This window comes from Tachyglossus aculeatus, chromosome 21, assembly GCF_015852505.1.
Source record: "Tachyglossus aculeatus isolate mTacAcu1 chromosome 21, mTacAcu1.pri, whole genome shotgun sequence".
Classification (NCBI taxonomy): Eukaryota; Metazoa; Chordata; class Mammalia; order Monotremata; family Tachyglossidae; genus Tachyglossus; species Tachyglossus aculeatus.
The window spans coordinates 18,015,135-18,041,215 of NC_052086.1; the positions used below are offsets into that span (position 1 = coordinate 18,015,135).

At 41.8% G+C, this 26,081-nt stretch overlaps 1 protein-coding gene across 1 annotated transcript in view; it reads left to right on the forward strand.

Annotated features, from left to right (window-relative positions):
- Positions 1-26,081, forward strand: part of LOC119942091 (sodium/glucose cotransporter 1) — a 70,662-nt gene that overhangs the window by 32,897 nt on the left and 11,684 nt on the right. Inside the window, exons 6-11 of the mRNA XM_038762747.1 lie at positions 5,569-5,674; positions 7,399-7,479; positions 10,558-10,778; positions 12,402-12,537; positions 14,319-14,426; positions 23,732-23,882. Of these exons, the coding sequence (XP_038618675.1) occupies positions 5,569-5,674; positions 7,399-7,479; positions 10,558-10,778; positions 12,402-12,537; positions 14,319-14,426; positions 23,732-23,882 (803 nt within the window). The remainder of the gene's footprint in view (positions 1-5,568; positions 5,675-7,398; positions 7,480-10,557; positions 10,779-12,401; positions 12,538-14,318; positions 14,427-23,731; positions 23,883-26,081) is intronic.

Genomic DNA, 26,081 nt, shown 5'->3' on the forward strand with positions numbered 1-26,081 from the left:
CATCATCATTCTTGCAATGATATATTAAGCACACTACAATGTGCTTGGTAAATCCTGGGGAAAAATCTAATGAAAATTAGCAGAAATTGTCTTGTTAGCAATTTCAAATGAGAGAAGACACACACACATAGAAAAAGCCCAGACTTTCAAGAATCATTGAAATCATCCATGGTGACAGAGTAGCAATTTAAAGAAAATATAAAAAGCAGTTCAATTCCAACACTTGGTAGTTCCCCCAAGATCACCAACTCATTCATTTAATCATATTTATTGAGCGCTTACTGTGTGCAGAGCACTGTACTAAGCACTTGGGAAGTACAAGTTGGCAACATATAGAGATGGTCCCTCCCCAACAACAGGCTCACAGTCTAGAAGGGGGAGACAGACAACAAAACAAAACATGTGGATAGGTGTCAAGTCATCAGAACAAATAGAAATAAAGCTAGATGCATATCATTAAGAAAATAAATGGAATAGTAAATTTGTACAATATGTACCCAAGGCCTGAAGTATTCAAATTTTTCACTATATTCAAACTGAATTAAAGGCTCCTGGGCTGGCTCCATCATCCATCTTCCCCTCTTAGATGATGGTAGAAGAGTGGGAGAGGACTGGATTTCAGATCTCCCTGTCCCCTGGCCTATGAATTCCGGAGTCAGAGAGATCCCAGACTAGATGGCTGCCTACTCTCTGTATACTTCTGTGTATATGTTGATGTATGTATATTTTTGTTTATGTGTAAAGCATAGGTAATCTGATATCCAGATTGAAGTGAATTACCCAAATTAGGGTTGATTTATTCAGATTAAGGTAGAATTACCCATGTTTGGCAATTAATCAGAGTCACCCAGTGAATTACCCAGATTAGGCAATTATTATCTCCACAACCAAGATAATTATTTCAATGTCGGTGGTAAAGTTCCCTCCAACAGGGCCTGAAAGGGACTGAGTTGTTCGATTAAATCTAAAAGCATTTGAGAGTAAAAACTCTAGGCAACTATAGACTGGGGTCTGCTGGGATTTCACTGCAAGGGCTGTAAATTTTTTCCTTTGTTAGTAGACAACGCCCAGATTTTAGTCTATAGAAGGAAGAGCAGCGAGCTAGATGGCCCCAGGCCTGCACACACGCGGAAGGTTTTCTTTGGAGGACTAAAGATAAACAATCTTGAATAATACCATCCTTCTTTCATGGCATGGCTCCTCAATGGCATGGCCCCTGCCCTTGTGAAGGTCAGTTTTAATTTAGTGTTAATTTAAGTTGACCAAATATCCTAAAATGGGTGGGATGGTCCCACTTTTAGAGATTCTTTCCCACTATCCAAAAAGCTTAAGATATATTCCCTCTCAAATCCTCTCCTCCACCTATCTTGCCTCTCACAATTGACAAAACCACCATACTCCCTGTCTCTGAAGCTGCAGCCTTGGCATTAATCCTGACTCTTTGCTCTCTTTCATTTCAAATACAGTTGTCACCAAGTCCTTTAGGTTTTTCTTCCACAGCATTTCCCAGTTCCACCCTTTCCTCTCCATCTAAATGGATACAACTCTGGTCCAGTTGCTTCTCCTATCCCTTCTAGATTATGGTTACTAGCCTCTGTGCTGGTCTCCCTACTTCCAGTCCCTCCCCTCTCCAGTGTATATATGCTACTCAGATCATCTTTGTGAAATGTTCTGCACACACATCTCCATTCTTTCAAAATCTTCAGTAATTAGTCTTCTCTACCAAAAACTCTTGACAGTTGGATTTAAGTGACTCCATCGGTCGTCTTCCTCTTTCTTTTCTTCTTCTAGTAAACCCTAGCTAGCACTCTCTGTTCCTCCTAAACTCACCTTTCCTCTGTGCCTTGTTACAGACTTTCTCACTTCTCATCCTTGAATCACATCCTTCCCCCTCTCTGAATTTCTCTCTTCCCTTTGAATCCACCAGATCTCAATTCTCCCCACTTTCAAAGCCCTTTTGAAATCCCATTTCCTCTGGAAAGGGGAAATCTTCCATTCTTCCCAGGTTACATCCTCACAAATATCCTCTGGGGACTTTGGGGCCACCTCAGCTCTTTTACACTAACAACCCCTTGCACTTCTGTACATCTTTTACATACTCTGCTATTTCAACACTTCTTCCTCTTCTCTGTGCATTATTGTCTGTCAATCAATTAATCAGTGTTATTTATTGAGCACTTACAATGTGCAGACTTTGGACTAAGTACTTGGGAGAGTGCAATGGAGTTGGTAGACATGATTCCTGTCCACAAAGAATTTACAATCTGTCTTCCTGGAACTCAATTTCTCCCCTTTTCCCCTTGCTCTCTTCTCCCTTTCCCTTTCTCCTTCTTGCTTTTCTCCTGTTCTCTTATCTTTTCTCCCCATTCTCTTCCTTCTCCTTTCATTGTCCCTTTTTCTTGCCTGACCTCTCTCTGTCCCCACCGTATTTTAAGTACAGTTTACTTTAAAGCCTCACCATGTCCTACTTTGAGTCTCAAAATCATTGGTCATTTTAAGCTAACTCTTGTCTGTGTACCTGCTTTTTCTTACTTCTTACCAAGCTCAGAACTGGGCATGCCCAAGATTCAGAGAAAATTTTCAGAAGCAGCCAGGAAGTACCTAGGTATTCCCTTTCTTTTGAAAATTCTGCATAGTCACCTTTAAAAGATTTGCAACATGAAATGAGAATTTGGGATTTCAGCTTCCAAGTTTTAATCACTTGACAGTTTACCCTTAAATCAATTGTATATTTGGGAAAGAGAAGCTACAGTTGGTGGAGGGGGAAGAGAGAGAGAGGGAGAGAATAGGAAAGCGCAAAGAGGTAGCAAATGAAAGGAAGGGAGGGTTTAGCAAGATTGTTGCTTTTTGGTTCAATTTGCTTTGCTAAGCGTGTCTAATGAGCACACTGTAGGAGGGGAAACTGGGTTTTACCATTCTCCTCTGAAATAATCAAATCTCCAGTCAAGTCCACAGTTCAAGCAAATGTGGGCTGTTTGTTGTAGTTGCCATGGGAGGCTAGTCTTTGCCCTTTGAGGCAGTGCTGAGTGATAATAATACAAATTAACCTAAAAGAGCTACCCTTTCTCACTCTATGATGATAACCAATTCTTATCGTGGTTACTGATTAAACTTCTCCCTCACTTGGGAGCCCCCATCTTTCAAAACGTAGTACTCATATTTTGATTTCATTGAGGACCATTCAAATTTTCAGCAAGCCAGTCTATGTGGTTTGCACACCGACATGGGCAGGCATGATTTACTGCTTGTGCCGTGTTGCAGTGGAAGGAGGCAATGGGAAATCACTTTCGTATTTTTACCAAGAAACCTCTATGGATCCACTACCAGAACGATTGCAGATGGAGGTGGGGCGTTCTGGGAGAGCTTTGTCCATGGCTTTGCTAAGGGTCGGAGACGACTCGACATCATAAGACAAGACAAGACCATGCTACAGTGTCTTTTTCTAAGGGTTCCAATATTCAGGAAACTGTGGGCCAAAGCCCTATAAATCTGTTAAGTGTAATAATCAATTTTAAGGAACCTGCATAAGGACTTAATATGCAGGCATAAACCTGTGGGCTTTGTATCTCTGGCGAAAATAAGTACTGAATGCCTCAGAACAGAGTGAGGAGAGACTGAAAATTCAGGCACATAGATGGAATTTTCCAAGAACTGGTATCTTTCAGTTCCAGAGAATTGAACACCTCAACAGAACTAGTCAATAGAGCATTAATGGGTAGGGTCACTGGGTATTACCTCTGATGAGTTCGTGTGTCCTTTTTTTTTGTCTGTGTGTGTGTGTATGCATGGGTAATCCTATTTTATCCTGGAAAGGGTACGAATGAAGGGAAATGTAACAGTAAACAGATTAGATATATATTGTAAACATTAATCAAAGGTATACAGAAAACAGATTTAGTTAGATTTTTGGCATGCTACTCTGACGTGAGGCCCTGCAGAGGTTTTTGAAGAAATAATGCTACACTGTTTGTTTGGGAAATGAGTCTTTTTGGTTCCCCAGAGTAGAAGTTGTAAACTGAAAAAAAAAGTAATATCATAGGATACTTTGGTATAAGCACAAATTAGCACAAATCACCTGTAATATTTTTAAATCATTTGCATATGATAACTGAATGTTACCATTTATGACTCCAATGACTATAATCATGACTCATTAATGCCTTACAATTTTATAACTACTCTTACATCTAATTTTAGCCTTGGGCAATACAGCTTTCACTTCTGAAAATGTTCAAAACACATTAATTCTCATTCCCTGATAGAAGCTGAAAGAATGACATCTTACATTTTCAGACCTGGAAACTGAGGCAAAGAAGACTGACCCCACTTTGCCTAAAGACAACAGTGAATCAGTCCAAGGGATGAGAATGGAATGAAAGAGCCCTGACTCCAAAGAGGGGGTCTATGTAGAAAACAACCTTGCCTCTTTGTTCATATCTGTTTTTATTTGTATAGTGCCCATTTGGTACTAAGCTGGGCAAGCAACCTAGGAGAATATATTCTGTCATACCAAGATTCTTTCTGGATGTGGCTGTACTTTTGCTATTCTTTAAAATTTCCTAAAGATTTGGGTCCTGTTTTTTGCTACTTACTAACTGGATGACCTTAGACAAGTCCCTCAACTTCTTGCTGTCTCACTTTCCCATATGTAAGATGAGGATATTAATTCCTTTCCTGACAGAGTTACTACAATAAATAAGAAAAGAACTGTGGGCTCTTTAGAAGACAGGTACTGTGTGCTCTACTATTGCCCCTACCTGTGATTTACATTAATGTCTGTCTCACCCCATAGACTGTCAACTCTTTGTGAGCAAGGATCATGTCTAACAACCCAATTGTATTATACTTTCCCCAAGCACTGAGTACAGTACTCTGCACCCAATAAGCATTCAAGATATTCCACTAATTGATCGATACACATCTAAGGCATTACTACAAAGTTTTTGTTTAAGTTTACCATAAGATGCAATCAAATGCTTAAGTTCTGTGTTTGGCCTTCTCCTTTACAGCACAGCATTCACCATTACAGCACGCACCATTCCCTACTATGGTCCATAATTCACTTTCAGAACAATGACTTTCAACTTGGCATAGTCCTGTTAGAAACACATGAAGTACTATCATTTGGAGAAGCCACTTAGACATCTTCAGAATTCTATTTCTTTCCTGCAATTTTGCTATTAAGAAGTTTTTAGTAGTTGATTGCTTGAAGATCATGCCAAAAACTTTGCAACTCAGGGGGCCATAGATACAGCGATCCATCTAGCAAGGTTTGATTGAGGTCTGGGATTTCTAAACTAGGAGACATTTTTGGACTGAACAAACAAAAATGAAAGCTCAGCTTATCCTGAAGAAGTTTGAAGAATTGCCTGGTCATTTGGGATGCCATTTGGGGCAAGTATAAGCAATCCTGTTTACTCCACATACTTATCATGCAAACATCTTCTCCATCTACCTGCCTTGCTCCACTCCTTGGCAGCTATATCTTTTTCTGGAGAATGCAAGCTTATTTTTTTGCCAGTTTTCCTATCTCAATCCCAGTGTTGACCCTTTTTCCTCCTTTTATAGGCAGACATTTTCTCTGGAGCTATATTCATCAACCTGGCCCTGGGGTTGAATCTCTACCTGGCCATATTTATCTTACTGGGTATTACTGCACTTTATACTATCACAGGTGAGTTTGCAATTAATCAATAGATTGATGGAATTTATTCAGCATTTACTGTGGGCAGAGTACTTTATTCATCCCTTTCTGCAGGGTTAGAATTTCTATTTTCTGCCCAGAAAATATTTCAGAGAAATGCATGATCATTTGGGTAACTTTGATGGTCTAAATAGTTTTCTAAACATGGTTTCAGATAACCTACAACATACTTTCATTGACTTCATATGTAAATATTTGGATTGGAGAACACAATATTAGATATTAGTCCATTATTCATTCATTCAATCACATTTATTGAGTGCTTACTGTGTGCAGAGCACTGTAATAAGTGCTTGGGAAGTACAAGCTGGCAACATATAGAGACGGTCCCTACCCATCAACGGGCTTACAGTCTAGAAGGGGGAGACAGACAACAAAACAAAATATATTAACAAAATAAAATAAATATAATAATACATATGTACAAGTAAAATAAATAGAGTAATAAATATATACAAACATATATACAGGTGCTGTGGGGAGGAGAAGGAGGCAAGGTGGGGGGATGGGACGGGGGAGGAGGGGGGGAGGAAGGAGGGGGCTCAGTCTGGGAAGGCCTCCTGGAGGAGGTGAGCTCTCGGTAGGGTTTTGAAGGGAGGAAGAGCGCTAGCTTGGCGGATGTGCGAAGGGAGGGCATTCCAGGCCAGGGAGAGGATGTGGGCCAAGGATCGACGGTGGGACAGGTGAGAACGAGGCCCAGTGAGGAGGTTAGCAGCAGAGGGGCAAAGGGTGTGGGCTGGGCTGTAGAAGGAAAGAAGGGAGGTGAGGTAGGAGGGGGCAAGGTGATGGACAGCCTTGAAGCCGAGGGTGAGGAGTTTTTGCCTGATGCATAGGTTGATTGGTAGCTACTGGAGATTTTTGAGGAGGGGAATATCATACCCAGAGTGTTTCTGCACAAAGATGATCTGGTCAGCAGCGTGAAGTATAGATTGAAGTGGGGAGAGACAGGAGTATGGGAGATCAGAGAGGAGGCTGATACAGTAATCCAGTCGGAATAGGATGAGAGATTGAACCAGCAGGGTAGCAGTTTGGATGGAGAGGAAAGGGCGGATCTTGGCGATGTTGTGGAGGTGAGACCGGCAGATTTTGGTGACGGATTGAATGTGAGGGGTGAACAAGAGAGCAGAATCGAGGATGACACCAAGGTTGCGGGCTTGTGAGACGGGAAGGATGGTAGTGCCATCAGCAGTAATGGGAAGAACATAAAGAAAGAGGAGATAGAGAAATGGGAGGCAAGTGGAAAGAGCCCAGGTTTGGGAGTCAGGATACCTGGGCTGTAATCCAGTTCTGCCAGTGACCAGCTAGGTGACCTTGGGTAAGTCACTTAATCTGCCTAAACCTCAATTTCCCCATCTGTAAAATGGGGATAAAATACTGGTTTTTCCCACCTCCCCGGGACACTGGAATAAAGAAAGTGCTTAGTAAACAGTATCATTATTCATTATTACCATTATGGGAAGCAGAAAATACAAGCTGAGAAATGGAAAAACACAGAAGGGATTTAAAAAGGGATGATGGTGAGAAAAAAGGAGGAGAATGATAAAAATTGGGGGTAGCCACCAAGATTTGTAGAAATGATAAAGGGCAGAGGGAAGAGAAAGAGATGAAGAAAGCAAAAATACATAAAAATTGATGTTGCGTTACCTGGCAGCAGAGAATTTATCTAGTATTTTCTTTTCCTTTTTACCTGTTAGGTGGCCTTGCTGCTGTGATTTATACTGATACCCTACAGACCTTCATCATGCTGGTGGGGTCTTTCATTCTTATGGGATTTGGTAAGTTACACCAAAGAAGTTTGGGCAAAATGGGAGATATTGCTTTTTAAGAAGAGGATTTTCTGAGTTGGAATGAAGCTGATGTGGTCTAATGTTGAAAACATTGGGCCATAAACCAAGAGGGCAGTATTCATTCCAGTTATCTCTCGCCAGTCTCTTAGTGCCTTATTGTTTCACTTTCTCCATCAGCAAAATTTAGGATAATAATATGACTTGGAGGCCATATGAAAGGGGATTATTTAAAAGGCTTTGAGAACTTTATTAAGAACCATAGAATGATATCAAAGTGTCATAATTTGTATTCAGGTGGAACTGAATTTCAATAGAGGAATTGTACCATATGCAGCAATAAGGAAATTTGTTCTAGGTGTGAAGTTTCATAGCATACTTTTTTGATGGGGGTCAATTGTGTCCTTTGGGATATAACAAAGTATGTCCTTTGTTTTTCTAGAATATGTATATATATGGGTTATTCTAGCAAAACAAATATTTATATATGCAGCCATATATATATAACAGAGAGAGAGAGAGAGAGAGAGAGAGAGAGAGAGAGAGAGAGAGAGAGAGAGAGAGAAGCAGCTTGGCCTAGGGTTTTAATCCTGGCTCTGTTACTTATCTGCTTGACCTTGGGCAAGTCACTTAACTTCTCTGTGACTCAGTTTCCTTATAGTAAAATGAGGATTAAGTCCTACTCCTTCCTACGTAGACTGTGAGCCTCCTGCTGGGCAGGGACTGTGTCCAATTTGATAACCTTATATCTAACCCAGTGCTTAGAAGAGTCCTTGGCACATAGTAAGTGTTTAACAAATGCCATAATATATATGGTTTTAAGATCCTTGGAAGGTGCATTATCTTTAAGATAATGAGGTTATTGTGTCATATTCTGAAACAGTAATTTGCTATATGGTGTAGAATCTGAAAGATTAGAAGGAGGTTATACAGCAGGAATATGTAGCTCTTCGATTCAGAGAATTTAGCCCAGCATGCAATCAATCAATTATTCAATGGTATTTAGTGAGTCTTTACTCTGTGCAGAGTACTGTACTAAGTATATGGGAGAGTACAGTTCAATAGGGTTGGTACAGACGATCCCTGACTTCAAGGAGTCAGGGATGTAATATAATGTAATGTAATAGCAGAGATGGACATTAAAATAAATTTCAGATAGGGAGAGCAGAATATGTACATAAATGCTTTGGGTCTGTAGGTGGGGTGAGTAACAATGTTTAAGGGGTACAGACACAAGTGCTTAGATGATAGAAAAGGGAAAATGAGGCATTAGTCAGGGAAGTCTTATTGGAGGAGGTGTAATTTTAGCAGGGCTTCAAAAATTGAGTGAGTTGTAGTCTGCCGTATATGAAATGGGAGAGAATTCCAGGCCAGAGGGTGGATATGAGCAAGAGATCAAACATGAGAGAGATAAGATTGAGGTAAAGTACTTAGGTTAGAATTAGAGGAACAGTTTGTGGGCTGGGTTGTAGTGGGAGATGAGTGAGGCTAAGAAGGAGTGGAAGAGCTGATTGAGTGCCTTAAATCCTGTAGTGAAGAGTCCCTGTTTGATGCAGAGATGGTTGGGGAACCATTGGAAGCTTTTGAGAAGTGGGAAAATGTGTAAGACTTTTTTTAGAAAAATGATCTGGGCAGCAGAGTGGTGTGAATTGGAGTGGGGAGAAACTGGAGGCAGAGAGGTCAGTAAGGAGGCCGATGCAGTAATTGAGGCAGGATGTAATAAGTGCTTGGACCAGCATGGGAGCAGTTTTGGAAGAAGATGAAGGAGTAGATTCTAGAGATGTTAAGGTAGAACTGGCAGGATTTGGTGACAGACTGAATATGCAAGTTGAATAAGAGAGCTGAATCGAGGATGTGAGACAGGGAGAAGGGTAGTGCTATCAAGAGTGATGGGAAAGTCTGGGGAAGGGCAGGGTTGGGTGGGAAGTTGAAGAGTTCTGTTTTGGACATGTTAAATTTGAGATGTCAGCAGCAGAGATGTCCTAAAGGTAGGAGGAACTGCGAGACCGCAGAGAAGGAGAGAGGTTAGGGGTGGAGAGAGAGGTTTGGGAATCATCAGCATAGAATAGTAGTTGAAGCCTTGGGAGCAAATGAGTTCTCCAAGGAAATGGGTGTAGATGGAGAATAGCAGGGGACCCAGAACTGAATCTTGAAGAACTCCCACAGTTAGGGGGTGGGAGGCAGAGAAAGACTGAGAATGAGAGGCTGAAGAGATAGGAAAGGTACCAGCAGAGGATAGGATCAGTGAAGCCAAGGTTAGATAGTGTTTCCAGGAGAAGGGGGTGATCCACAGTGTTGAAGGCAGCTGAGGGGTCTAAGAGGATTAGAGTGGAGGAGAGGCCATTGAATATGGCAAGAAGTCACTGGTGACTTTAAAGGAGACAGTTTCCATGGACTAGAAAGTGGAGGAAGTCAGATTGCAGTGTATCGAGGAGAAAATTGGAGGAGAGGAAGTGGAGGCAGCAGATGTAACCAACTTGCTGGAGGAGTTTTGAAAGGAAATGTAGGCAGGAAATGGGGTGACAACTGGAGGATGCAATTGAGTCAATGGAAGGTTTTTTTAGGATTGAGGCTATTTGGAAAGAGTCAATGGAGATTAGAAGAGTTGAAGATGATGGTCAGGAAGGGAAGAAGGGAGGGGCAAGTGTTTTAATAAGGTGCAAAGGGATGATACTAATAAACGGTATACATGTATTGCCACTTGTGCTTTGGTTTTAATCATTCATTCACTCAGTCATATTTATTGAGCATTTACCGTGTGCAGAGCACTCTACTAAATACCTGGAAAGTACAATACAGCAATAAAGACAGACAATCCTGGTCCACAATGGGCTCACAGTCCTTTATTCCCATAGGCAATCTTCTTGGGGCCCACCTCAGAGGAAGGTACTTTCTGCAGGCAGAGAAGCCACTTTAGAGGTTTCAGAATTCTCACTTATTGTAGGAGGTCATTCCTGCCTTCCCCCCAAACCCATCCTGATGATATTAGTTCTTCACTTATTTGTAAAGAGCGTTGAAGATTTCAGAACTTCAAAATGCTGACAAGTGGTACCTCATGTTGTTTTTCAGCCTTCAGTGAAGTGGGGGGCTATGATGCCTTCATGGAGAAATTCATGAATGCCATTCCAACGAGAACCAAATATGGTAATATAACAGTTGATCCAGTATGCTACACACCTCGGCAAGACTCTTTCCATATCTTCCGAGATCCCATCACTGGAGACCTTCCCTGGCCTGGCCTTATTTTTGGATTGAGTATTCTTGCCCTGTGGTATTGGTGCACAGATCAGGTAATGCAATCTATCAATCAGTCAATTTATTGAGCACTCACTGTGTGCAGAGCACTGTACTAAGCACTTGGGAGAGTAAAGTACAGCAGAGTTAGTAGACACGTTCTCTGCCTGCAAAACTAGCTGGAATGTTGATGAAATCCCAACTGCCTTAGAATACGGAGTTTTAGACTTTACCAAATTTAATCTTTTTTTCCTCCTGAATTGTGTTTTAAAAATTAAAGTAGGATCCAAATAAAGCCCAAAAACCAAACTTAAAGCATTTGTTAAGTTTTTTTCTTAACATTTTGATTGCCAAATGGGTTTACCTTGATTTATAAATTCATTCTAAATTTGTCAAGGTTATGTAAGTCAACTTAGTGCTTTCATGTGAAATCATCAATTTCTCCAATGATCAATACAACCAATATGTATTTTGGAATGTGATCTTTAGAGACTGATCAGAAATGAGTCATATGTTTGTATAGATTTATTACTCCATTTATTTTACTTGTACATATTTACTATTCTATTTATTTTGTTAATGATGTGCATCTAGCTTTACTTCTATTTATTCTGATGACTTGACACCTGTCCACATGTTTTGTTTTGCTGTCTCCCCCGTCTAGACTGTGAGCCCATTGTTGGGTAGGGACTGTCTTTATATGTAGCCAACTTGTACTTCCCAAGTGCTTAGTACAGTGCTCTGCACACAGTAAGCGCTCAATAAATACGATTGAATGAATGAATGAATGAATGAATGAATATATATATATATATATATATATATATATATATATATATATATTTTGGTGGCTTTACTTTCCTTTCACTCTGCAAAAGCCTGGGGTTTTGGGTAATTGGCAATCATATTCAGCTTTTCATTATATCTTGTGTAAATGTCATCGTTTTTCTCACTCCAATATTCAGCCCTCCCCATAAAACCAAGATTAGAATATTGTTAAATTTCAGAGGGATGTTGGAGTCTAATTCTCCCAGTTAGGTAGTATATGCCAAGTGGTGGATGTGATGCTGAAAAGCATTTAATTTATATTGAGAGAAGTGCCAGGAGGCCGCAAACCAGATGGGAGCAGTCTCACAAATGACAGGAATATGATGGGTATTCATCCTAGTTATACTAGGCAGTTTTCAGCTGGTCTGTTACTTGCCCAGTGTCGATATTGAACCAGATGCTTTTATATCAATTTTTCATTTTTAGCCCCTAGCCTCCTTCTGCCAAGATTCCAGCTCTGAATTTCCACACCTCAAACAAGGAACTATAGTTCATAGGGATCTAGGGGGGGAAAACAATTGCCTTGGGGCAGTTGAGCTCCCCAGAAAAATGCTCCAATTTCAGGCTGATTTTGGCTGAATCAGACAGGTATGAGGAAAAATGGTGACAGGGTAACGTCATTGCATCACACTGTGTGCCAGTGTAACATGTGTGTGACATCAGAGGCCTCTCAGGGCCCAGTATCCCTGAGGATTTTCAGTGGCCACCCTAGGCAGCAAATCAGAGAGAGGAAGAGGAACAAAGGGCCTGGATAATTCACAACCTGGATGGTTACCCCAGCACAATGGAGAGTTTACTGAGTGTCTAACTCAGTGGAGGGTGATTTCACTCTCATCCTGTTTCATTGGCAGGTGATTGTGCAGCGCTGCCTCTCAGCCAAGAACATGTCTCACGTGAAGGCCGGCTGCATCATGTGTGGGTACCTGAAGCTGCTCCCCATGTTCCTGATGGTGATGCCTGGGATGATCAGTCGGATTTTGTACACAGGTAACTGAATTACCTGTCACTTTTTCTCTTTTCTTTGCACCTAGTCCTTATTTCCGCCTGTTGGCTTTCTCAACTTCTTCTCTTTTTTCTATCTTGAGTCATAAAAAAGTATTTTTGTTTCAAAATTCCTGGGAACCCACAAAAACAAAGTATAATGGAAAAAAAAACCCACTGACACTCCATTGTTCTGTTACTTTTAAGAGAAAAGTGAGCTTCCTAAACACTGAGATCCTTTTCTCTGCCTACTTAGTCTTCTTGGTATAATAATAAAGGTATTTGTTAAACGCTTACTATGTGCCAAGCACTGTTCTAAGCACTGGGGTAGATACAAGGTAATCAGGTTGTCCCATATGGAGCTCACTGTCTTAATCCCCATTTTACAGATGAGGGAACTGAGGCACGAAGAAGTTAAGAGACTTACCCAAAGTCACACAGCTGATAAGTGGCAGAGCTGGAATTAGAACCCACGACCTCTGACTCCCAAGCCTGGGCTCTTTCCATTAAGCCACTCTACTCATGTTTTAAATTACTTTCCAGACCGTGGGAGTGAAGTGGTGAGCCAGATGGCTGCCCAAGATGGAATGAGCTAAGCCACTGCAGAAGAGGGCAAGCTAGAGTCTTAACCTTGGCAGGCTTTTGTCAATCAGTGAGTCAGTCATTCAGTCAGTCGTATTTACTGAGCACTTACTGTGTGCAGAGCACTGTACTAAGCACTTGGAAGAGTACGATACAACAATATAACAGACATATTCCCTGCCCAAAGTGAGCTTCAGTCTAGAGGGGTAGACAAACATTAATATGAATAAGTAAAATTACCCAGATGTACATAAGTGCCCTCATCTGTAAAATGGAGATTATTCATTCATTCATTCACTCATGCAATCGTATTTATTGAGCGCTGTGTGCAGAGCACTGTACTAAGTGCTTGGGAAGTACAAGTTGGCAACATATAGAGACGGTCCCTACCCAACAGCGGGCTCACAGTCTAGGAGACTGTGAGCCCCACGTGTGACAACTTGATCACCTTGTATCCTCCCCAGTGCTTAGAACAGTACTTTGCACATAGTAAGCGCTTAACAAATGCCATCATTATTATTATTATAAGTGCTGCATCTGCCTGCTTTCTAGCCCTCAATAAGGGACCAAACATGCTAGTTGTAGCTGTCTGCCTTGCTCCCCAGAATGTGAAACTTTGACCAAAGCTCCCAAATTTCCCAATGCCTCCCTTTTCCTCAGCTCTCCTTCCCTTCCACATCACCTCGACTAGCTCCCTTTGCTCTCCCCCACACCCCTGCCCACAGCATTCTATGGATATAGCTGTAATTCTGTTTTGGTGGCTGTCTTCCCCATTCTAGACTGTAAGCCCGGTGTGGGCAGAGTTTGTCTCTCTTTATTGCTGAATTGTACTTTCCAAGTGCACAGTGTGCTCTGCGTATAGTAAGCACTCATTAGATATGATTGAATGAATGAATGAAATCTGTGAAAAGGGAGCTGATTATCTCCATAAAGTTAGTTCCCTGGGATGCCCAGTGAGCACACAGGACCTGGACTGTAGATCTATGATTCCTCTCCTGGTTCTTTACATGCTACCTGTTAATCAATCAATCATATTTCCTGAGTGCTTACTGTGCACAAAACACTGTACTAAGTGCTAGGGAGAGTACAATATAACAGAGTTGGTTGGCGTTCCCTGCCCACAGTGAGCTTACAGACCTGTTGTCCTAATTGGGAATTTTGGAATTGGGCTAACTCACTAATATGAACTCTGTCTCTCTTCTCAGATAAAGTGGCCTGCGTTATACCCTCAGAATGTAAGCGATACTGTGGCACTGAAGTTGGGTGTACCAACATTGCTTACCCAACATTGGTGGTAGAGCTTATGCCCAATGGTAAGTCATTCTTGAATTTTTCTTCTTCTGGCTAAGAAAAGTGACTTTGGCTTTGTTTAAGCTTTGAAAATAGTCCACCCAAAGATTTGGATAACCTTCAGCTTAAGCTGAATTGTATTAGGACAGGTCTTCTATGAAAGACTGTCTTTTATGAAAGTATTAGGACAATCCAAGCCAAGGGTGTGCACCAGTATTTTCCTTAAGAATGGCTTTTCTTTCTAGAAGAAAGGAGACACCTGTGAAGGGGTGGTCTGAAAAAGGAGCCTAGTTTTTTTGAATACCTGGATTTCTGAACCCTAACCTACTTGGTTAATATTTACTTCATTTAAGTGAATTTGAAGGACAGATGGATCAGAAATTCTTCCTGATCTGAATAATGAGTGGAAAAAATTCCCTAACCATTGAACACGACCCCCTATACATTTTATTTAAAGACCACAACTCAACTCCTAGGCCAAATTCATTCATTCATTCATTCAAGCATATTTATTGAGCACTTACTGTGTGCAGAGCACTGTACTAAGCGCTTGGGAAGTACAAGTTGGCAACATATAGAGATGGTCCCTACCCAACAGTGGGCTCACGGTCTAGAAATGGATTTTAGGAGTTATATAACCTAGATAAGTTGACCAAAGGAAGTAGAAGGAAGGAAAATCGAAAAGGCAAATGAACTTTAATAATAATAATGATAAGAATAATATATTTGTTAAGTGCTTATCATGTCTTAAGCACTGTACTAAACGCTAGGGCAGATATAAGCCACAAGAAGCAGTGTGGCTTAGTGGAAAGAGCCCGGGCTTGGAAGTCAGAGGTTGTAGGTTCTAATCCTGGCTCCACCACTTTTATGCTGTATGACCTTGGGCAAGCCACTTCACTTCTCTGTGCCTCAGATAACTCACCTGTAAAATAGAGATTAAGACTGAGCCCCACACGGGACAACCTGATTACCTTGTATCTACCCCAGTGCTTAGAACAGTGCTTGGCACATAGTAAGTGCTTAACAAATACCATCATCATCATCGTAACATAATCAGGTCTCATGCGATGCTCACAATCTAGGAGGGAGGACAGGTATTGAACCTCCATTTTGCAGATGAAGGGACAGAGGCACAGAGAAGTTACGTGACTTGCCCAAGGTCACATAGCAGGTACCTGGTGGAGCCAGGATTAGAACCCAGGTCCTCTGACTCCTAGGCCTACTCTCTTTCCAATAGGCCACACTGCTTCTTGAGTCAGTGACCTGAGGACTGTGATAGATAATACAATACCTCGCATTTTGTTGCTTGTGGCACAGTTATGATTTCATTCTATCTGGCTTCTCAATCAATCTGTGGTATTTATTGAGCATTTACGGTGTGCAGGGCACTGTTCTAAGTGGTTGGTAGAGCATAATATGATAGAGTTGGTAGATATAGTCTTTGCCCACAAGGAGCTTAGAGTCTAGAGGGAGGAACTTACTTACTGTCTTGAGGGATAATATACTGGATAATCATGTTTCTTATTTAAGCACAGTTATCCAGCTGGTCAGTCAATTACTCAGTGCCAGGGAGTGGGATGGAGAAAGGGGAGGGCTGATTCAATCGTATTCCATTCAATCGTATTTATTAAGCACTTATTGTGTGCAGAGCACTGTAACTAAGTGCTTGGGAAAGAGAATAGAGAGGCAGTGTGACTTAGTGGAAAGAGCATGGGCTTGGGGTCAGAGGTTGTAGATTCCCATACCGGCTCCACCACTTGTCAGCTGTGTGACTTTGGGCAAGTCACTTAACTTCTCTGTGCCTCAGTTACCTCATCTGTAAAATGGGGATTAAGACTGTGAGCCCCACATGGGACAACCTGATAACCTTGTATCTACCCCAGTGCTTAGAACAGTGCTTGGCACATTGTAAGTGCTTAACAAATGCCATCATTATTATTAATATACAGTGACAATCCCTGCCCACAACGAGCTCAAAGGCTGTGACAGTGTTTATGCTCCTCACTTGCTCATGGGGTTAGCCTTTGCGAGTGCTTTTTTTTTTTTTTTTAAGCACTCTACTGCCCAGCAATTTGGCAGCATATTCATGGAAATGACGGGGTAAGTTGCAGTCAAAGGCAACACACGCTCCCTCTCCCTTCTCCATATCAATCAATCAATCAATCGGTCAACTGTATTTACTGAGTGCTTACTGTGTGCAGAGCACTGTACTAAGAACTTGGGAGAATACAATACAGTAGAGTAGGTAGCCACATTCCCCATATAGGAGGGTCTTCTAAGGTACACTTGCAACATTTTCAACATCCTGGACAAGGCTATGTGGAAAGGTTAGCAATACAGCATTCCAACAGAATACAAGAGTTGTTGTGAGCAGTAAAACGCATACCCCTGCCCAGGATGATCCAAAGAGCTCAATGCAGGGTATTTGCTGAGAGTGAACAGATAGGTCTGCATTAAAGCACTGGAGCTGAAAATTGGAAAGCTGCTAATGGTGTAAACCAGATCAGTCAACAGCAATGAGTTAGTGTTCAGGCCTGGAAGTTAGGACTTTGAGTCCTTTGCCGTGGACTTGATATGTGACCTTGGGAAAGTCATTTGATTTTTCCTTCTCCAAATGTAGAGAATATTTAACTTACTTCACAGAGTTAGAGTATGTGTTAATTTAATAGAGTAATTAAGGAGCACCACTCCTGCACCTTGTTCTCCCAACTGAGGTCAAAGCAGATTCCCTCCACTTCATCCCTCATTGCCTGCTTGAAATCAGATTCAGAATTTCTCCCCAGGCAGCACCTATATTGGCACTGCTACCTGCTTTAGCAATCACCATATAACTCCTCAATATGACTTTTTGAAGCCCAACTGGGAAAGGAAATTTTGCAGTTGAAGAGGAATGGGGGCGACTACAATGACAGCAGAATTTCTGGATGCATACCCCTTAGCAGCCATAAGTAGGGCCTAAAGCCCACTTAATAAAAAATGTAACTGACTAACTAGTTAGTCCCAACTTAACCAGACCTAAAAAAACCCACATTCATGCTCCCAAATGGAACACTGTGTTCCCTCGTAACACAGCTCATGTAAGAATGCCACATAACATTCTTGTGCTCTAAGAGGTGGGAGGAGGATAAGAATGTCTTTATCATCCCCAGAGAAGTACCTACTTAGACATACTTACATAGTGCATATAAAGTTGAGTTCAGTCAATTAGTGGTATTTATTGAGTGCTTATGGTGTGCTTGGGAGAGGATAAAGAAAGCAAGACATGTTCCCTACCCTCAAATAACTTAAAATATAATGGGGGAAAGCGAAAGGCAAAACTTATTTACAAAGACAGGAGGACCAACAAGGATGCATTCATTTATTCATTCAGTCATATTGAGTGCTTACTGTGTGCAGAGCACTGTACTAAGCACTTGGGAGAGTACAATACAAAACAATAAACTGACATATTCCCTACCCACAACTAGCTTACAGTCTAGAAGGTAATAGATGTAATAGGAAGTAATACAAATATGTCAGATTGAAATAACCAGGTAGAGATTTGAATAAAATATTTATATGTATATAAAGGCTGAGAATTGGAATTAAATACATAAATGCTATGGGTGGCTTTGGGTTGACAAAACAAAATTATCAATTAATTGAGAAAAGTTTCATGGAAGAGGCAGGATTTTTGGAGATAATAATGATGGTATTTGTTAAGTGCTTACTATGTGCCAAGCACTGGAGATCTCCAAAGGGCTGTGGTCTGGTTGATTTATATGGGGAGAGAGTTCCAGGAAGTGGGGGCAGTTGGCCTGGAGAGCAAGAGCCAGGGATCTGAGGCTGGAGAGTTGAGAACAAGGTAAGTGTGGAGGTGAGCTTGGAGGAATTGAAGAAATGGGGAATAGCGGATGAAGCGAGCCAACATGTAAAATGTGGAGAGCTGGTGAAAAAGCCAATTGTGAGGAGCTTTTTTTTGCTTGCTGGGGAGGGATATGGGTAGCATTGAAGTTTTTGGAGGAGTGGAGAGCCATGGTGGTGAGTGGATAGCTCAGGAAGGTGAGATCTGGGTACCAGTTTGAAGTGAAGCCCGAGGCAAGAAGACCAGTGAAGAGGCTGCTATAAATCGATTGATCAATTGAATGTATTATTATTATTAATAATAATTAGTAATAATAATGATGATTGTATTTAAGCACTTACTGTGTGTCAAGCACTTTTCTAAGTGCTGGGGTACTTACCTATATATATGTATATATGTTTGTACATATTTATTACTCTATTTATTTATTTTACTTGTACATATCTATTCTATTTATTTTATTTTGTTAATATGTTTGGTTTTGTTCTCTGTCTCCCCCTTCTAGACTGTGAGCCCACTGTTGGGTAGGGACTGTCTCTATATGTTGCCAACTTGTACTTCCCAAGCGCTTAGTCCAGTGCTCTGCACACAGTAAGCGCTCAATAAATTTTACTGATTGGGGTAATCAAGCTAATCAGATTGGACACAGTCCCTGTCCCACTTGGGGCTCACAGTCTTAATCCCCATTTTATAGATGAAGTAACTGAAGCACAGAGAAGTTAAGTGACTTACCCAAGGTCATACAGCAGACAAGTAATGGAGCTGAGATTTGAACCCAGGTCCTTTCGACTCCCAGGCCCATGCTCTGTTCACTAGGTGACTACTTATGGTGTGTGGAGTGCTGTACTAAGTGCCTGGGAGGGTCCAATATAACAGAGTTTGGTCCATAAGGAGCTTACAGTCTAGATAATGCAAGCTATGACTAGAGCTTGGACTAAGAGAGCATCTGTTTGGGTGAGGAGGAAGGGGTAGATCCAGGAAATGTTGAAGAGGGAGAACTGGTAAGATTTTGCAGTTAACTGAATGTGGGAGCCGAAAGATTGTGCAGATTTGAAGATAACACCAGGGCGGTGGGTTTCTGGAACGGGGAGGATTTTGTTATTGATGGAGATGGGAAAGTTTGGCAAAGGAATAGGTTAGTAAGATAGGTTAGAAGCTCACTATTAGACATGCTGAGTTTGAGGTGAAGCAAGTGGAAATGAGGGAATGTAGACTAGAAGTGAGGTTAGGGCTACAGTGGTAGATGTGGGTGTCCTCCTAATAGATGTGGTAACTAAAATTATGCAAGCAGATGAGCTCCCTCTGTGCGAGTGAATAAAGAGGGAGAAGGGTAGAGGACCTCCAACAGAACATAAATGGATGCCTATGGTTAACAGATAAGAAGTGAAAGAGGACTCAGTGAATGAGACTGAGAAGCAGTAATCCCCAAGCAGTAAGATGTAGGAGGAGAACCAGGCAAGAACTGTGTCCACAGATCTGAAGTCATAAATTCGTTTAAGGAGGAGAGAATGGTCCACAGGCCATAGAGAAATCAAGGAGAGTTATGACAGAGTAGAGGCCATTGAACTTGGTTAAGAGGAGGTCATTAGTAACCTTGGCAAGTACTAACTCAGTGTGAGTGAACAACCCAGTTGTAGTGAGTCAAGGAGAGAGTTGGCGGAGAAGAAGCCAAGTTCAAGTTCAAGGAGTTTGGACAAGAATGGGATCAGGGAGATAACAGTAATAATAATAACTGTAATAATAATAATTGCAGCATTTGTTAAGCCCTTACTATGTGCCATTCATTCATTCATTCATTCAATCGTATTTATTGAGCGCTTACTGTGTGTAGAGCACTGTACTAAGCACTTGGGAAGTACAAGTTGACAACATATAGAGATGGTCCCTATCCAACAACCAGGCACTGGACTAAGCGCTGGGGTGGATACAAGCAAATTGGGTTGGATAAAGTCCCTGTCCCACAAAGGGCTCACAGTCTTAATCCCCATTTTACAGATAAGGTCACTGAGGCACAGAAAAGTTGGGTGGCAGCTGCAGTCTCTTATCTCTCAAGTCCACACCTCAGAATTTTCTAAGACACCATTCTGCACATGTCCTCAAAAACCTCAAATCCTTGTCCATTCCTCTCCAGACCACGCAGACACTCCTGACCTTAGGCTTTAAGCCACTGCATCATTTCTCTTCCTCCTGTATTTTCTCTCTGCCACCAACTCATACATTCTGTTCCATTTAAGCTACTCCCACTCATTGTGTCCTGCCCTTACCTGTCCTGTTATTGACCTCTTGCTCAAATCTTCAGTCAGCGTTGTTTTCCTCTGCCTGGGACTCCCTCCCCTTTCAAATCTGCCAGACTACTACTCTCCCCCAACTGCTAAGCTCTTCTGAAACCACATCTCTTAAGGAGGCCTTTCGTATAATTTTCCCCATCTTAAATCCTCCCTACTGTCACATAAGCACTTCTGTAATCAATCAATGGTATTTACTGAGCACTTACTGTGCGCAAAGCACTATACTTAGAGAAACAGCGTGGCTTAGCGGAAAGAGCCCGGGCTTGGGAGTCACAAGATGTGGGTTCTAATCCTAGATCCGCCACTTGTATGCTGTGTGACCTTGGGCAAGCCACTTAACTTCTCTGTGCCTCAGTTAACTCACCTGTAAAATGGGGATGAAGACCGTGAGCCCCACGTGGGACAACCTGACTACCTTGTATCCACCCCAGTGCTTAGAACAGTGCTTGGCACATAGTAAGCACTTAACGAATGCCATCATTATTATTATGATTGTTACTAATCGCTTGGGAGAGTACAATATAACAAAGCTGGTAGACACATTCCTTGCCCACAAAGAGCCTACAGTCTAGAGGGGGAGAAGGAAAGTAGTAATATAAATAAATAAATTCTGTACCACCTAAACATTTGGGTAATAATGATAATAATAATGATGGCATTTGTTAAGCACTTACTATGTGCAAAGCACTGTTCTAAGCGCTGGGGGGGGATACAAGGTGATCAGGTTGTCCCACGTGGGGCTCACAGTCTTCATCCCCATTTTACGGATGAGGTAACTGAGGCTCCTAGAAGTTAAGTGACTTGCACAAAGTCACACAGCAGACATGTGGTGGAGCCGGGATTCGAACCCTCCCCTCCACTCTGTACAATTTATGTCCATATCTTTATATTCTACTACTTCCTCCTGTCAATCAATCAATCAATAATATCTGTAATTTATTTTAGAGTCTCTCTCTCCAGCTAGATTGTAAATTCCTTGAGGACAGGTATCATGTTTACTAATTTTATTGTACTAAGTACTAAGCATTCTCTCAAATCCTTAATAAAGTGCTTTGAACATAGTAGATAATAAATGCTTTTGATTGACTGATTAACTCTGGGATCCAGACGATTCAGTCAGACCTGCCACTTTTGAGTTTGTATCATGGTTACTGTACACAGACAGAGAAATGATATAATTAGTTTAAGAACCAGGACTTGGTTTATCGGGGGAGGCATCGCAAATGTGTACAAAGAAGCAGCATGGTCTAGTGGAAAGAGCTTGGACCTGGGTGTCAGAGGGCCTGGGTTCTAATCCCAACTCTGCCATAGGCCTACTGTGTGACTTTGGGCAAGTCACTCGACATCTCTGTGCCTCAGTTACCTCATCTGTAAAACGGGAATTAAATCCTACTCCTTCCTACTTAGACTGTGAGCCCCCTGTGAGGCAGGGACTGCGTCTAACCTGATTTACTTGTGTCTACCCCAGCACTTAAAACAGTGCCTGGCACATAGTAAGTGCTTAACAAGTACCATAGTAATAATAATGATAATAACAACTAATCCTTCTAGGGGCTGGCAGGGGAAGAAGGATGATATGGAATGCATGTATTCATCCTCTGTGTACAATTACAATAGCTTAGATTTCTTTTGCTCTCAGGGCTTGCAACCCCCAAATATGGCATGGTCTCAGGTTGTTGAGGAAATAGTAGTGGTATTGAAAGTTTTAGTAGAAGTAATAATAATAATAATAATAGCAGCAATAGTAGTATTTGCTAAGCATTTACCAAACACCGTACTAAGTGCTACAACAGATATATGATAATCAGATATAGTCCCTTTCCCACACGGGGTTCACAATTCATTCATTCAATCATTTATTGAGCACTTACTGTGTGCAGAGCACTGTACTAAGTGCTTGGGAAGTACAAGTTGGCACCATATAGAGACAGTCCCTACCCAACAACGGGCTCTCAGTTTAGAAGTCTAAAAGGGAGGGAGAACAAGCATTTAATTCCCATTTTACAGATGAAGGTACTGAGGCACAGAGAAGTTAAATAAGTGACTTGTAGTAGTAGGAGTAGTAATAGTAATATTTCGTGAGCGCCCCTTTGAACCAGTGCCCCGCACTAGGTGTTTGGGCATACAGAATAAAGAAGTGATAAATTCCCTGCCCACAAGGAGTTTACCTTCAAATTCAGGAAACAAAAAAAATACAACTAGAGTAGTCAAAATAAATAAATGTGTACCGAGGGAAAGAATGGGGAGAGCCAGTGAAAATATCCATAGGTCATTTCCCAGTGAGCCCGTTGTTGAGTAGAGACCGTCTCTAAACGTTGCCAATTTGTACTTCCCAAGCACTTAGTACAGTGCTCTGCACACAGTAAGTGTTAAATAAATACGATTGAATGAATTTCCCCAGTGTGCATTACTTGTGAATAGCTAAAGTAAGGATTGCTGGTCCTTTTCTTAAACGTAGGAGCTCAGCTAAAGACAGGCAACTTAGGCATTTTCTAAGAACCTGAGTGTACTGGAGAATGTGGGAGTGATCACTGAGAAGCTTTTTCTCTCCTCCAAGCCTCAAAGCTGCCTAGCTAGTGTCTTCCCAAAGTGTATACACTCTCTGGGAAACAGCACTCTCCCTAGCCTGAATCTCTTGCATTAGAGACCTTTCAAACAAACCCCAATTTGTAAAAGAATAATAATGATGGCATTTATTAAGTGCTTACTATGTGCAAAGCGCTGTTCTAAGCTCTGGGGAGGTTACAAGGTGATTAGGTTGTCCCACGGGGGGCTTACAGTCTTAATCCCCATTTTACAGATGAGGGAACTGAGGCCCAGAGAAGTTAAGTGACTTGCCCAAAGTCGCAAAGCTGACAATTGGTGGAGCCAGGATTTGAACCCAGGACCCCAACTCCAAAGCCCGTGCTATTTCCACTGAGCCACGCTGCTTTGTCAAGATGTCAGGATGCAAAAATTGTTCTTCATCACTTTTTGTCAGTTGTATTTATTGAGTGCTTACTGGGTGCAGAGCACTGTACTACGTGCTTGGGAGAGTACAATATAATAAACAGACACATTCGCTGTCCACAACCATCTTACAGTCTAGAGGGGGATTGGCTTAACTTTACTAGCATTTTTGGCAAGGCATCGAGAAGAGGTTTCTTGTACTTACTAGACATAGTCCTCATCTTACAAAGCTTTCTTTCTCTTCCAGGATTACGAGGTCTGATGTTGTCAGTAATGATGGCCTCTCTCATGAGCTCCTTGACCTCCATTTTCAACAGCGCCAGCACCCTGTTCACCATGGACATCTATACCAAACTCCGAAAAAAGGCATCTGAGAGAGAGCTCATGATAGCAGGAAGGTAAGGGGAGCCTTGTCACTGTCCAATTCCTGGAAAAATAGAATGAACGTCAGTCCTAGAGAAGCAGCGTGGCTCAGTGGAAAGAGTCCGGGCTTTGGAGTCAGAGGTCATGGGTTCGAATCCCGGCTCCACCACATCTGCTATGTGACCTTGGCCAAGTCAGGTACCTCATCTGTAAAATGGGGATTAAGACTGTCAGACCCACGTGGGACAACCTGATCACCTTGTATCCCCCCAGCGCTTAGAACAGTGCTTGGCACATAGTAAGCGCTTAACAAATGCCATCATCATCATCATCATCAAATGGTCAGTGCTCTGCACACAGTAAGCGCTCAATAAATATGATTGAATGAATGAATGTTGGGTAGGGACCTTCCCTATATGTTGCTGACTTGTCATCATCATCATCATCAATCGTATTTATTGAGCGCTTACTGTGTGCAGAGCACTGTACTAAGCGCTTGGGAAGTACAAGTTGGCAACATAACTTGTCCTTCCCAAGTGCTTAATACAGTGCTGTGCACACAGTAAGCGCTCAATAAATACGATTGAATGAATGTTGGGTAGGGACCGTCTCTACATGTTGCCGATTTGTACTTCCCAAGCGCTTAGTACAGTGCTCTGCACACAGTAAGTGCTCAATAAATACGATTGAATGAATGAATGGGATAACAGTTTTTATCTTTGGGACAACAGTGACCTCCAGTGGCTAATTATGTTGGTGCTTTTTATGGCATTTGTTAAGTCCTTCCAACGTTTCAGGCACTGTACTAAGCGCAGAGCTAGATTCATTCATTCAATCGTATTTATTGAGCGCTTACTGTGTGCAGAGCACTGTACTAAGCGCCTGGGAAGTACAAGTCGGCAACATATAGAGACGGTCCCTACCCAACAACGGGCTCACAGTCTAGAAGGGGAAGACAGACAACAAAACAAAACATGAAGACAGGTGTCAAAGTCGTCAGAACAAATAGAATTAAAGCTATATGCACATCCTTAACAAAATAAGTAGAATAGTAAATATGTACAAGTAAAATAAATAGAGTAATAAATCTGTACAAATATATATACAAGTGCTGTGTGGAGGGGAAGGAGGTAGGGTGGGGGGGATGGGGAGGAGGAGAGGAAAAAGGGGGCTCAGTCTGGGAAGGCCTCTTGGAGGAGGTGAGCTCTCAGTAGGGCTTTGAAGGGAGGAAGAGAGCTAGTTTGGCAGATGTGTGGAGGGAGGGTATTCCAGGCCAGGGGAAGGACGTGGGCCGGGGGTCGGTGGCGGGACAGGCGAGAATGAATCAGGTTGGACACAGGCCCTGTCCCACCTGAGGCTCACACTCTTAATTCCCATTTCACAGATGAGGTAACTGAGGCCCAGAGAATTTAAGTCACTTGCCTAAGGTCACACGGCAGACACAGCAGTCTTTTAATGCTGCATGTAGGTTCATATGGAATGTAGAGACTAATTTTAGGAAGGCAAGCTTTGTTCCCGTTTTAAATGTTGTTTTCCATTTTGGAGTTGTCAGATTGTATAATAGCAGTGATATTCATTTCATTTAATTTTGATATTGGCTACTGTTTCATTGGTTTTCTGTCATTGACACGTGTGTCTCCTTGGGTGCATGTCTCACAGGCGCAGTCATGCATCACTGATATTAATAATAATAATAATAATAACAAACGGGTGGCCATTTCAAGACACAGTTTAAAAAATGCACAGGGTGGATTTGGATTTTGGGGGGTGTGTATGTGTAGAGGAGCTTTGGTTTGGGGGTTTAAAGAGCTGCAGGTGAGCGAAGGTAAGCAGGAATGGTGGAAGGAGGAAGGTGCAGGAGGAGGACAGGGCAAATGAAGAAAAATGAATACAAGGACTGGCCTGTTTAACAGGTGGGACCATTATGTAAAATTACAAGTAATAAAATTGTACATGCCAGCAAGTGAAATTCTCCCACCTATCTGCATGGAACCCTTAGATTATTTTAATGCAAATCCCATTGCCACATTCTTAGATGCAGTAATAACAGCAATAATAATGATAATAATAATAATTGTGATATTAGGTGCTTACTATATGTCAAGCATATACTATACTATAGGGCATATACTATAGGGCATATAGGGCATATACTATTTGCCCTATACTTTACTATAGGGCAAATCAGATCAGACATAGTCCCAGGCCTGTGTCGGGCTCACAGTCTAAGGTTG